This window comes from Colletes latitarsis, chromosome 8, assembly GCF_051014445.1.
Source record: "Colletes latitarsis isolate SP2378_abdomen chromosome 8, iyColLati1, whole genome shotgun sequence".
Classification (NCBI taxonomy): Eukaryota; Metazoa; Arthropoda; class Insecta; order Hymenoptera; family Colletidae; genus Colletes; species Colletes latitarsis.
The window spans coordinates 28,922,986-28,936,500 of record NC_135141.1 but is presented as its reverse complement, the minus strand read 5'-3'; the positions used below and the strand labels follow the sequence as shown (position 1 = coordinate 28,936,500).

At 44.1% G+C, this 13,515-nt stretch overlaps 1 protein-coding gene across 5 annotated transcripts in view; it reads left to right on the top strand.

Moving 5' to 3' along the window:
• The window catches only part of Glut4ef (Glucose transporter 4 enhancer factor), a 101,601-nt gene extending 88,401 nt beyond the window's left edge, over positions 1-13,200 (top strand). For all 5 annotated transcript variants that reach the window (XM_076771275.1, XM_076771276.1, XM_076771277.1 and 2 more), the window contains 3 exons: positions 9,828-9,928; positions 10,146-10,410; positions 10,852-13,200. In XM_076771275.1, coding sequence (XP_076627390.1) covers positions 9,828-9,928; positions 10,146-10,410; positions 10,852-11,070 — 585 coding nt within the window. In that variant the 3' untranslated portion in view covers positions 11,071-13,200. The remainder of the gene's footprint in view (positions 1-9,827; positions 9,929-10,145; positions 10,411-10,851) is intronic.
• Positions 13,201-13,515: the final 315 nt, after the last annotated feature.

Here is a 13,515-nt window from a genome sequence, read left to right as displayed (position 1 = left end):
CAGGCGAGACGGAAAATCGTGTCCGTGGTACAGTTATCTGTTGATGGACCGTGGACACTCGGTCACAGCTTTCTAAAACTTCGACGACGTTCGACGGACAGTTGTATCGCGGAAGAATATTTCTAATATCAGCTGAGCAAATATATCACCGAATCGCGAAAGTTTCAGTGTACCGAGAATGCTAAATGATAAATTGCAAATAGTCGAGAAAAGTAGAATTTTCCATTGAAATCGAATGCAATCTGATATAAGCTTGTGGCGTCGCCTCCCGTGCTCGCCACCAGAGGGGTCGGCGCTCTCACAAGCGCTCGACCGACCCATCGGTTGCTATATATACACTCCTCGACTGTCCATTGTTCAGTCGTCTGAGGCAGGACTTGCTAGGAAGCCATACCGATGAGTCCCTCCTTTCCTTTTCTGTCCTACAAATTCTCCGATTTCCTACCTCGCAGCGAAGCAGCCACCGCAAGCTGATATAGAGACAGTAAAAAGATTTTACACCGTCGAGCAAATAAATATTAAAGAGAAAGCCAGGTTAGGTTTTTGGTGTATTTTTAGGCCTCTCGTTGCGCCGTTTAGCACACGATCGATCGTAATATATTCACGGAGGGAACGTTTAGACATTTCGCGATTAACTTGGAAAGTAGTCCTGCCCTAGGGTAACGTTATCCTCGGACCGTATCCTTTCTCTTCGCTTTGTTTGGCGATCGGATGCAACCGATTGGTCAGCCGGAGACTCGATCGACACCACTCCCTCTGAAATTTGCGAAAGTGACCTTGATTTCTTTGTCACGGTAGCCGACATAATTATCAACGAATTTGATCGCTACCGAAAAATTTCAACTGCTTTCTCGATATCTCGAGGCACGATCGCGTTTGTAAAAATACGAGACGAAAATTAAAACTTCGAGGGAGATCGCGCGTCGCGTATAAATCATGAAATATGACTTTAAATTTCAAGGTCAAGATAAATTCAACAAGTTTCTTATTAACGAACGCCCACCGATCCAGATATGCAGATTCACTCCCGAAAGCCGTGACAAATATTTTTTTTCACACGATGTACAAGTAAATATTATTTCGCTGATAAGCTCCGCGTCTTATCGTTCACTTTATACAAATAAAACTCTTTCTAAAGATAAATCGCGAATTTTGAATGCCGGCAGACAGTTTTTTTCTCGCGTAGAGCAAAAAATACTTACGACACAGCGTCTACCGTACTTAATCGAGAAACTAAACTTGCATTCACCGGTGTTTCACAAGGTTTCGAAAATACACGCAGACGGAGGTTCACACACGTGCCGTTGTGTAAACACGACGTGGCAGACAGACGTCTAAACGCAGCCAGCCGAATTTTATTTTCGCGAGTGCTTTCGTTTATCACGTGGGAGCGAATCAAAACGTGTTTTTTTCACGCGAGTTCCAAGAATCGCACGCGGCTTCAACACGATTATAAAGGACAGTTATATGTATATTAATGCTACGAATACACTGGCGGAACTGTGGACAGATCCAACAGAGACTATAATATTAGACAGTAAACTTAACTCATTAAAAAGTTATTAACAATTAAATTCAAAAATTTCAAATCGTTCTGAAAAAATTATTTTTAGTTGGAGGAGTCAATTATAATCATTTTTTATGAATAGACATACCCCAGAAATCCTACGCGTTTTCGAGAAAAAAATTCGAGTAGGTAGACAAATTTTTCAACAAAATTGAAAAGTTTCAAATCGTTCTAAAAAAATTATTTTTAGTTGCAGGGGTTAATTGTAATAATTTTTGGTCAATAGACATACCCTCGAAATCCTACCCATTTTCTAGAAAAAAATTCGAGAAGGTGTGAAATTTTTCGACAAAATTAAAAAATTTCAAATCGTCCTAAAAAAATTATGTTTAGTTGAAGGGGTCAATTACAATCATTTTTGGTGAATAGACATACCCCGAAATCCTGCGCATTTTCGAGAAAAAAATTCAGAATGAGTGGAACTTTAAACGTTAATAACTCTTTAACGAAGCCTCCATCGACAAATTGGTATTCTTGATTTTCGTCGTATTTTGGCCTCTAGAATCTTCCATTAGAATTTTTCCCAGGGGTAGTCGAGTGCTTGCGAGAGGAACGGTCCCCCTGGCGGTGAGTACGAGAAGCGATGGATCCCGCAAAGTCGAAACTTTGTTTATTCAGAAGATAAAATGCGTGCGTAAAATTTCAAGTGACGTAGAATTTCTTAGAAAAAAAAACGAGGACTTAGTTTGGAACTGGACAGCATCGATAAAATTTTCAGTCGCGGAACGAGCGTCGCGCGACCTTAGATTGGATGTTGAACCTTCCTCGTCCGATAGCAGTCGCAGACGATACATTGCCGTCCAGTTCGGCAATAACAAGTGAGCCTTCCGCGATAAGAGCTCGAATAAATATTTCGCTCTTTGCACGACCGGGAGGGACTGGCCTTGAAAAGCGTCCTTATTCGATACGACGGCGAACAATCGCTCACTGTAACGACTCGTCGCTCGTCAGGCTGCGACGGCCACCTTAGAAGCGTAATGTATGCGCATCGGTTGCTACAGTTCGGTCGACGTACCGACGGAGCCGCGTCGTGGCAATTAAAAATGAATTACGACGAGACCCGGTCACCAAAAACTGTATTTTCTACTGGTAACGGTACTACCAGTTTCGACTGTTTCTCCTGATAAAGATCCGGATTATCGCCCTGCTGGTTACCCGGGTATGCGTAATATAGTGGAACGTGGCCATGAAAACGCTGGCAAAAGGAAACGTATCGATAACCAAATGTTGTTATTATCGTCGAACGTCCTTATTACGCAAGTGTGGAGGTACATGGAGACACGAATATAAAACCAAGAAACATATGCAAATGGGTGGGAGGCGATAAATGCTGTTGTTAAAACAAAATGTGGGTGTTGAGATATAGGTGATTGCTTCGTATGGGATATTAGCCTAGAAATTGCTTGTGTAATATGAAGCAATACACCGGTTTATTTAACCGCTTTGTTGCACCGGTATTGCATAGATGCTTCGCTAATATTAACATAAACATACACTACCAATTGTTTTCGACTGTACGAAAAAATAGAGGAAAGAATGAAAAGGGAAAGTCCCATTACTTACAGCTGACATTTTATAAGACCAACTTAATTGTTGGGATCACCTGGGTCCCATTATTCATGCGTATAATTTATATACATCCATTGTTGTACTTTCGAATTTTTTGATTTGTTTCTTCGAAACAAAAGTAATTTTTAAATCGTATTTAATTACAATTATTGAATGTCCAACTCGCTTAGTATGATTTATTGCAAAGGATATGATATTAAGCAATAATGTGATTAATATAGGTGCTCATGGCCCATAAGAACAATTGACTTTACACCGATCGCAATTTCAATTACTATGTGGCAACGACGTTATTCTTCTTCCCCTCGATCGAATAATTCAAGAAACGTGACGGTATGAAAGTGGAACTACGCATTAAATTAGGATAATTAGGAGCATAATTAATGCTAGTTTGAAAGTAGAATCACAAGTTATGCTAACGCGCGACGCTTCTCATGCGCGTGTGAAAAAAGAACGCTCGAATGGATATACCGCTACTAATGTTGAAGTAGTATCGGCCATTATTAATCAGCCTCGTGTTTTCTTCTCGGATTCTCGTATTCAACCCAAGGAAAAAGACAACTGAAGAATGGATACAACGTTCCATCGTTAACGAGCATGAACAGGCTTGAATTCAGCATACCGAAAACAATAAAATATTTTCTTGCTTCCGAATTGCTGGTACGTCTGCAATTCATCTTTAGAACAATGTTCTTTGGAAATATTCATTTATTAGAAATAATTATACGCAAATAGAAAAATTAATTGGAATTACTTTTCTTAGCGTGATTTATATAAAAAATTCAAAACAGAACCATGGGGTTGGCATTCAATATATTCGTTATTTAGATATTTATAAAATACATTTTGCCCATTCTTAAAAACAACTACTCTCTATGTAAATTCTTAATTTACCCCTGAAATTGCTCCCAGAAACAACGGATACACCCCATATATACGCATGCTTTTTTTTATCGCGGAAGAACGGACAAGGTAACCGGTCGGTTTTTACTGCTGGCGGAATGTACTTCGAGTCAAAGTCAAAGTCAACGATAAGATGATAAACCTGGGGGAGTGAATGACCGACAATGTGCGTCCAGTACTCGACCTTTTATCCTATCTTACGTCTTTCGCATTCATTATCTACTCCGTGGTGGACCGTTTGTCGAAAACCGACGACACATTCGATCAGAACGTATCACAGTTCGGTTATTGCTATCTCGGTGAAGTAGCGTCCTCTGTCATTTCGTGCAGACGCCACTGAAGACGCACGCCTGTCGAAGACGTAAACAACGCTACCGCGCATGCGCTGCACTCCCCTCCCTTACGTTTGTGCTCTTGAGTCGTCACACCGTCCTTTTTCCCCCTCCTCGTTAGTCTCTGTCCCACTCGCGGGCCAAGCAACTGTCGTTTTACAGTATTGTCGGTGGTGGCGCTGACCTTCATAATGGCGGCGATCATGCCGGTAAATCGAGATTTATCGTATATTTTTTGAACCAAGGACAACTCCCAACGAACGACAGAAAGCATCGACGATGGGGTGAGAAAGAATTCCAGAGAATTTGTTTCTCCTTCGAGCGTCCTTTTTTACTGGTAAATTTTTTTACGTCGATCAACCGCAAACCGAAAACAGTTGGATATCCTGGCGCAGTTTTTTTCGTGACTCACGGATGTTCGATGCTCGCCTCCCTCCTCTCGCATGTTTGAAACGATTCTCTTTCTCTATTACCCGTGTCGTCGACCCCCCGTTCTTGCTTGGAAATTGCGCCGAATCGACTGTTCCAGCGTGTTTCTGTACCCCTGCATTTTTCGCCGCTTGAATTTCTACGCATTAACGGCGCCGAACAATGGCAGAATTCACGATAACTTTTACGACGTGATTTATCGCCGTTTTTAAAAATTATGGTACTTCCAAACGTGTCCGAATACATGCGTATCGCTCGAAGTAGCAAAGACGTTCGGGCACTTTATTTCCAGAAAGTTTCGAAAACAAAATGCACGAACGTAACCAAGATCAAATAGATCGTTAAGAATTTTTTAACGCGTCATTTCATTCCTTTACAAGACCGCCCATTACCGCGTCTTATCGTTCCGGTGCTGTTATTCTAAAACTTTCTAATCTGGTCGTCGACATTGGTTACCGTAAAACTGTAGCGCTCGGTTTTACCGTACTACACACGTATCCCCATAACAAATCCATGGATTTTTCTCCGGCCACCCCGTATACTTGATGTTCGTGCGTAAGGCATTCGTGTGTTCAGAAGGGTCAACGTCCGACCCTCACCACACGCCACGGATCGACGCGCCAACACACAGAAGCTTGGTTTGTTTTGGTTTCCCGGGCGTTACCCTCGCCTCCCCACTTCTTACGACCGAGTCCTCTCTCTTTCTTTCTTCGCAGTTCGCCTCCTCCGTGGCGATCCTCTCTTTCTCCCTTCCCGCCCGCGATACATCCGACGCTCGTGAAAGCTATCGGCGTGTCGAGTGACGACGTGATCCCAAAATGGGAATTGACATCGAATTAGCATGACGTCAAGGAACGTATGCAGATACACGTCGGCGGACAGTAAGCGACGCCACGTCCACGGAATACGGGAAGAGGAGTAACGTTATCGCGAAACCGTGCGATGCGTGGCGACGCATTTTTTACATAAAATTGAGGTTAGAGACGTAAACCTCGTTACCTCGATCGGCGTGTCCGTATCGATATCGTAGATACGAAAATATCGTATCGTTGCTGAAGATCGCGCATGCGCAGAAAAGATCGTAGAAAGAAGCCTGTTGTTTCCGAGGAAACGAGCGCGACGAGTGACGCGGGGAGAAAGCGAGAGCCGCGTGGAAAGCAAGTTGTTGCGGTGCAAGTAGTTTGGGATCGATTTTCGTGTCCGTGTCCGTGTCTGTGTCTCGTCGCACTCGTTACGTTCACCTCAACGGTGAATGCTCGATTCGCTGCCATCCCGCGGTGCAGCCACGTCCTACGGCGCGGGGCGTGTACGGTAGCGATGCAAGCGAAACAGACAAGCACCGAGGAGAGACCTTGCTTGGAATTTCCATTCGTAGAGAATGGGTCAGTTCTCGGCGCGGATCATCGCATGCACGGTCTAATTATAAGCGATTCGAGGCTGAACCCGAAACGGACGCAGACATGCGTGACTCCGTTGGAGATAGATTCCAGAGGGCGTGCACGCTCTCGTGTGTCCGATCGAAAAAGAAGGGAAGGAGGAGATATATAGTATGTTCCATGGGACGATGAAGTGAATCCAAACAAAACCACGTGACCGCGGTAGGCTCGTATTGGCAAGAAGCCCATTCCCCGAGTATAATAGAATTTATACAAATTATTATTTATGTATAGAAATAGTAACCATGGGCATCGCGATTCTGTAGATACAATATCGAATAACAATTTTACGATATAAAATTTTATATTATATAATAAAATTGCGAAGAATATTTGCGCGGTATTTCGCCGCTCCAGAATAATCCCATACAAGGTAACACGCTTCCAGTACAGCATCGTGTTTTGCTATCTAAAATCTCATTCCCTGCATACTTAAACCATATGTTTCTCGCTCGAATCAAGCACCTAGATGGCGCAGCGTGAAAACGGTAACGTTTATATTTATAAAAATATCGTTCCGTTTGTCAGTCATCGAACCGAGGTATCCAAAAATATATAACTTATTCGTCGTCGTTAATTTTTAATTATCGTCTAGACGAGTAACGAAGAATTTTTAAGCCAGTCGTTCCTGCATTTTGCCATTGCATCGCGGAGTCGCGGTACGTCCCTGGCCGAAGGCGTCGCGTCGAGGTAGCGGACCGATGAAAATTTTGATCACGTGACAGGCTCTGTTTACATCGAAGCTCATCGTCCGTTGGAACGCACTATAGAGTGGCTCGCGTAAACGAGAGCCCACCGATCGCAGACCACGCGCGTGCATCCCCATCTAGCTATCTATATACTACCGGCAACATCGTATCGCGCGCGATGCACCCACGGACGACTAGCACTCGGCAACCCTGTCCGCTTGCTTACTCATCCCTGCTGGCTCGAGAGACCGCACGAGATCGTCCTCTCCTCGAGAGATTTACATCTCTCTTTCTTCTGGTCGCGGTGTGTTCCTTTTTTAGAATCTTGCCAATGGAACGTACCGTGACCAATTACATCGGTCGGCGTTGTATCGTGCGCGTCCGCGCGCCCGATGCAACCTGTTAACAGAACAGATGCGCGCACCGGCGTACAACGTTGATCTATGATTTCTCGTCTCTTTAGTTTTTTCATTCGCTTTACGTTTCCAAGCGAGACTGGTTCGACCAAACGTCCGAAGACATTTTAGAAAGTTCGGTCGTACGACGGATCGTTCGTGCGGGCATGCGATGCGTCGAACGTAGCACACGTGCAATATCTCCATCTACGATTATTACCGCACGTAACCGAATGTGACTGAAAGTTGCTGCGCAAAAGGGGAAAGGGTCGACCGCGCTGCTGACTTCTTCGGTACGAGGCAAAAGCAACGGGCAAGGCAAAGCAAAGGGAGAGCATTGCCTGCCAACCGGCATAGAAGGTCTGTGACCTCGGCGATGCCTATGCTACGCTGTGCACGCCGCTGCCCGCGTGTACCGTTTCAGAGGTGATGTCACGAGCAGAAAGGTCCTTGAAGAAGCAAACAACTTTTCACCAACAACTCTTTTCCTGTTATACACGCGCGATATATATGTGGGTGTTCCAGAAAATATTGCGCGTTTTAGTTGCTTCGTGCTATTTTCGTACGATTCTCTGATGGTCGAACCTTATTACAAGCACAACGATATTTTAACACTTATGTCAATGACCGAGTATCGGAGTTCATTCTACCGAATTATAGCGGGATATAATTATGCAATCTGTTAATATATTTGTTTATTTAAAAGTAATTTAAATATCGCATAAATACCCCACATTAAACAACGGAATAGGATTACAATTCATTTTCAAACCTAATGAACCGATATTAAATTTCTCTGGACCGGTCATTATTAATTTTATAATTGTATACTATATTGAATTACAATATAACGAATGTGAAAGAGAAACGATAAATCAGGAAACCTAGCGAGCGGTTATCGAGGCATGTGAAAAAATCTGATTGTATGTTCAATGATGTGTTAATGTCAATAGTAGTATGCACCATGTTCCTATCAGTTAATCTTCCGTTCTACGCTACCAGATCTACGATGTTCTTCGCGGCGATAAAATCTTACGTCATATATTTTACTTCGTATTAGTAAAGCAGTTATTTGATTTCAATTGCATCTCAACGCATCCATTGTGTACCCGGAGCCCGCTGCCGGGAGACAATTTACGACTACGATAATTTTATTGTTTAGAAGCCTCTTTACACGTGTACTTCGTGGCGTACAAGATCCGAGTCCTTGAGAAGTTACTCTCGTAGAGTTAAAAGCACGTTCTCTTATCGCTCGGTCAATTCAAACGCGAATGCATTGTTGTAGGATGAGGTTGCATATTGCTAATTTGTCGCTCCATCGTCTTTATTATAATGTTATCAGCACTGGCTGGACGTTTAAACTACACGCTATGCGGATATGAACTTGCAATAGGGTGGCGTGTACAAAAAACGAACTTTTATATTTCAACGAATAAGTTTCTTGACCCCTTTTAACGTATTGGACTTCGTGACGAGTCAGACCCGTCGTGTTGCATGGAAAGGGATCGATCGCGAGTAATTTTACAAAAATGTTAGATACTAATGGAATTAAGTCGAAGAAATTTTGTTTCCGTTTAAGGACATTTTTACGGGCCGCCGTTGTAAGTTTTACCAGCTGGCAGTCTGTTGCGCGCGACAGACGGGTAGTAAAGCGTTAAAAGCACGATCGTGGCGACCGCGTGGCCCGAGAGTGTCGTATCGTTCCTGGATCAATAACACGTGATCGTGCCACAGCGACCGGCACCTCCGTCCAGTGCCGGCCGATATAAACAAAGAAACGTGCGCGCAGCGAGCACGCTGGCTGCCGCGCATCGATTTTCCCTCGCGTCGCGACTCGACGCTACTAAAGCGTGTTCACAGTACGATTTTCGCTACGTCGCGTTGACCGATAGACCGTAAGACGCTATCCAAGAACGGCTAAATATTTGTCGAAATAACTGCTAGAAATCAGACCTCCTGTTCCACGTTCCAAACAGCTTAACCAAACTTTTCACTAACCCTTCCAGGGGGCAGCACTTGCACACTTCAGGCAATATATTTGCAATCGTTTGGACGTACGTTACAAAGCGAGTTTCGAATTATTGTTTGCGCGGAGTCCAGTCTTCCTGTAAATTATTGATCGAGAACGGAAATAACCGTACCAAAACAATTAAATTTCGACTCCCAGTTCGATCAATGTGCTTATGAATGATTTCTCACGAGCAACGCACCCTTTCAGCCCAAACTCATTCGAACGGTGCGAATGTAAAATGATGAATTTTCGGCATGTGTGTCAATAGGAGTTTCGAAACGGTTTTTGGTCTGGGTTTCTCGTTTTTCTCGTCGGGAAGATCGTTATTTTCGTTACCAGGTTTCTGAGCTTGGCGGCGTACACCAATGGGAATGTTTACAAGCTTTTATGTTTCTAGGATTTAACGTGGCTGCTGAAATTTTAAAAAATTGTTGATTTCGCTTTATTCGATATATTACGACTGATCCAAGAATCATGCTGGCCTCTTTGGTTTCAGGCAAATGCAGCGGTGGTGTTCAAATGCACTTGGCCAGGTTGCCTGGAGATCAAAGCTACCGTCGCGCTCATCGAGGAACACGTGCGCCAATCGCACTTGGGGTAAGTCGTAAGACGCAACAAGTCTCATGAAAATTCGCTTGCCAGGTATCGTGACCAGTTACGAGGCCGTGCGAGAATTAACCTTGAACCGGCCGATAAGATAAATTCACGTCGATGAGTATCAAGTTCCTCCGCGTCATTAATTCCGAAACGATCGTTCGGTAGTTTTATTTATTTTTTAACGCAATTTAATTCGACGATCATGTACGTTTTGCAGACCGAAAAAGTCGAAAGGCTACGATAACGAGGAGGACGACGACATGTCCGATCACGAAGAGGAGTTCTATTATCAAGAAGTTGCCGTGGATCACATGAGCTCGCCGCCGACGATGTCGCACCGGGACATGGCCAGACCGCCCCACGAGGATCCCGAGTACCAGAAGCAGCTTCGTCTGGAGGCAACCCCGGCGACAAACAACGCCGAGAACGTGTTGGTGGGAATCAGAGAACGGAACACCGCGTTCGCCATTTCGCAATCGCCGGTATGTAACCCATAGTGCACCACCAAACGCAATCGCGGTGATCATTTGAACGATCGTGTTTTGTGTATAACATCATCGAACGTACTGTGGCGTCACCTCCCGTACTCGCCACCAGAGGGCCATGCTCTTGTCTCTCTCGCGAGCGCTTGACCGACCCTTCCGCTTGTATATACAGGGTGTTCGACTAACCCTGGGAAAAATTTTAATGGGAGATTCTAGAGGCCAAAATAAGACGAAAATCAAAAATACCAATTTGTTGATGGAGGCTTCGTTAAAAAGTTATTAACAATTAAATTCAAAAATTTCAAATCGTTCTGGAAAAATTATTTTCGGTTGCGGGGGTCAATTACAATCATTTTTGGTCATTATATATACCCCTGAAATCCTACCCACTTAATAATTTAATTAATCTGTACGATTCGATCTGTTTCTCGTGGACAGGGTACACCGATCAAACACATAAAGCTTTCGCCGAGGCCGTTCCAGGCGTACCAACAGAATATGGGTCTGCTGACAGTCTCCACGGGCAAGATGCCGTCCTCACCGCGGCGAATACGCGGCGAGACGAAGAAATGCCGCAAGGTCTACGGTATGGAGCATCGCGACCTTTGGTGCACACAGTGCAAATGGAAGAAGGCCTGCAGCCGTTTCGGCGACTAGGCCAAGCGACCGTCCCGTTCGTACGTCCGCGGGCGGAGATTGTCGCCGTGCCGACCCCAGAGTTTGCCAATGCTACGTTAAAAAAAAAAAAACACACACACATACTTCTCACCAACTGCCAATTGCCAATTTCCGATCGTCGTCGTCGTCGTTGCCAACACGGCGCGCGCGAATCGCGATAAAACGCGACGATGACCGCGATCATCACCACCGACGCTGTGGATCACAGTGACGGGAAGAGGGTTACCCTATTTATCGTCCACCATCTTCCAGAACGGGGCACTGTTCGCTCTGTCCATCCCGAGAAAGACCGGGTCCGCCGCTACGGTAAACGAACAGCAGCGAAAGAAAAAGCAAACCTCCTCCTGTGTTCTTCTTGTTTCCCCGTCGTCGTGTTTCTTGGGAATTCCATGATGGGTGGGTGAATGGACAAAAGAAAAAAAAAGAAAAAGGGGGCGCACGAGTTTCGCCGAGAAACGTCAATCCCATGACGGATGGCGGACGGTTGGAAGGGCCGATAATTACGCGTAGCAAGAGAAGATCTCGTCGACTGCTCGCTCTCGATGTCAGTGATAGAGCGGAGAATTTGGGCGCACGGATCGTTGACCGATCGTCGAACGATTTCTTATCGCTCGTCTGGCACTTGGCAAACTCCGCTAGGGTCACTTTTTAGCCGTAAATAAGGGGATTCGATTAGTAGATAGCGAATAATTCTTTGGCGTACGGAACGAGGCGTCCTTAGACTGTTGCGCTTGTCTCTGTCTCTCTCTCACTCTCTATCCTTTATCTCTACTATACAAGGGCGCCGGACACGTTGAGCCTCGTTCCCGTCACGCCAGACGAAATCTTTTGGTTCGGTACGTAGAAGAGATACGCGCTCGCTCGATGCCCGGGCGAGCACGCATGTCCCTCGATGTGCTGGTTCCCGAACCGATTCTTAGGTCATTGCAATAGGTCTTCCTTCGTCCGATCCGTGGAACGGTTCGATTCCGCTGTTTCGTTGGTCCGCGGTACCGATCCGTCGCTCGCCTTCGACGAGCGTGCGTCGTTCCTCTCGTCCACGAGCGTTGTAGGGAGAAAAATAAATCAGTCCTAGGTAAACCCTCTATTGCAATGGTTTCCAAAGTTCCTTGGATGGCGCGCCACTTACTAGAGAAAATTCCTGCGTCCAAGGTATATAAAGAAACTATTTTTACTTTATTTATTTTAATTAATTCAATAGTAAATTATTTTTATATTCATTTTTATCGATCGAACTGTTCGCAGACTACTAGATTAATTAAACACTTGAGAGACTCTCACGTTGGTAAATAATATTTATTATAATATATATTGCAAATCATGCGACACGAGATAAATAAACAGAATTTATTTGTACGAGTATGGCTGTCGTGCCTACTAAAATAACAATTATTCTTTTTAATGGCTAAAATCAACGCATTGATAAGTAGAAGTATTAAGTTATACACTCCTGATTTATAGAATACGCGCACAATCTTTTCTTGCGGTGATATGTAATATAAATGACTGTAAAGCAGCCCTGAAAAATCATTTATTGTTCGAACATTAACTAAATCATGAATACAGAAATAACTATGAAATAATTTCTTTCTCTCTGAAGATAAAATAAATTTCGTGCAATAGAAGGTTTAGAAGAATGTGGTCGTATACAAAGGCTGACTAAATCGTCTGACCTAGAGATGGGCAACAATTCGATTCGAATAATAAGTAGTTTCATTTTATCGTTCGAACTGTAATTTTTATTGACCAAATGACATACCGAGAATTGTTTACTTTTCGTTTACTATTCGATATTTGTATCCGGATAGAAAAAAAAGCCCTGGTTCGTCTCTGGTCTGACCCAACGCGAGTCGTGATTCCTTCCATTGATGTTACTTTCTCCCGGCAATACGCGCGCGAACGAAAGCGTTTCGGACGAAAGGAAGAGGACCGAACGTTCGAAATTCGGTTTGACCGATGTTCTTCCTGGAAGGACGCAGGCGGGCAAGTTGAACGAATATTGCGTCGAACAGGGCTAATTGTGATATTTTCTCTAAATTTTATCGGATATTAATCGTGGGCCGACGAGGCTGATGACGAAATAAGAAAAAAAACGAAAAAATATAAAAATAGCGGGTGATATATAAGGAGCTTGCGACAAAAATTGGGGGTGGGGGGAAACGCGCGTGGAAAACAGAGAAAAACAAAATTTTATACACCAATTATTATACTGCCAGATAAATAATTCAATGAAGCGAAAGAAAAGATCACGCGCGAAAACGTAAAACAAAAAAAAAAGAAAAAGGAGAATAAAAAAATACAAGAGAACACGAAAACGATTATCGTTCAAGGTTGCGTGCGCGCGCAGCCGTTTCACGTTCGCTGTACGCGTCGCCGTGTGTCGTAGTTTAGGCTCGCCAGCCTCTCTCGACGACCTAAGACCGT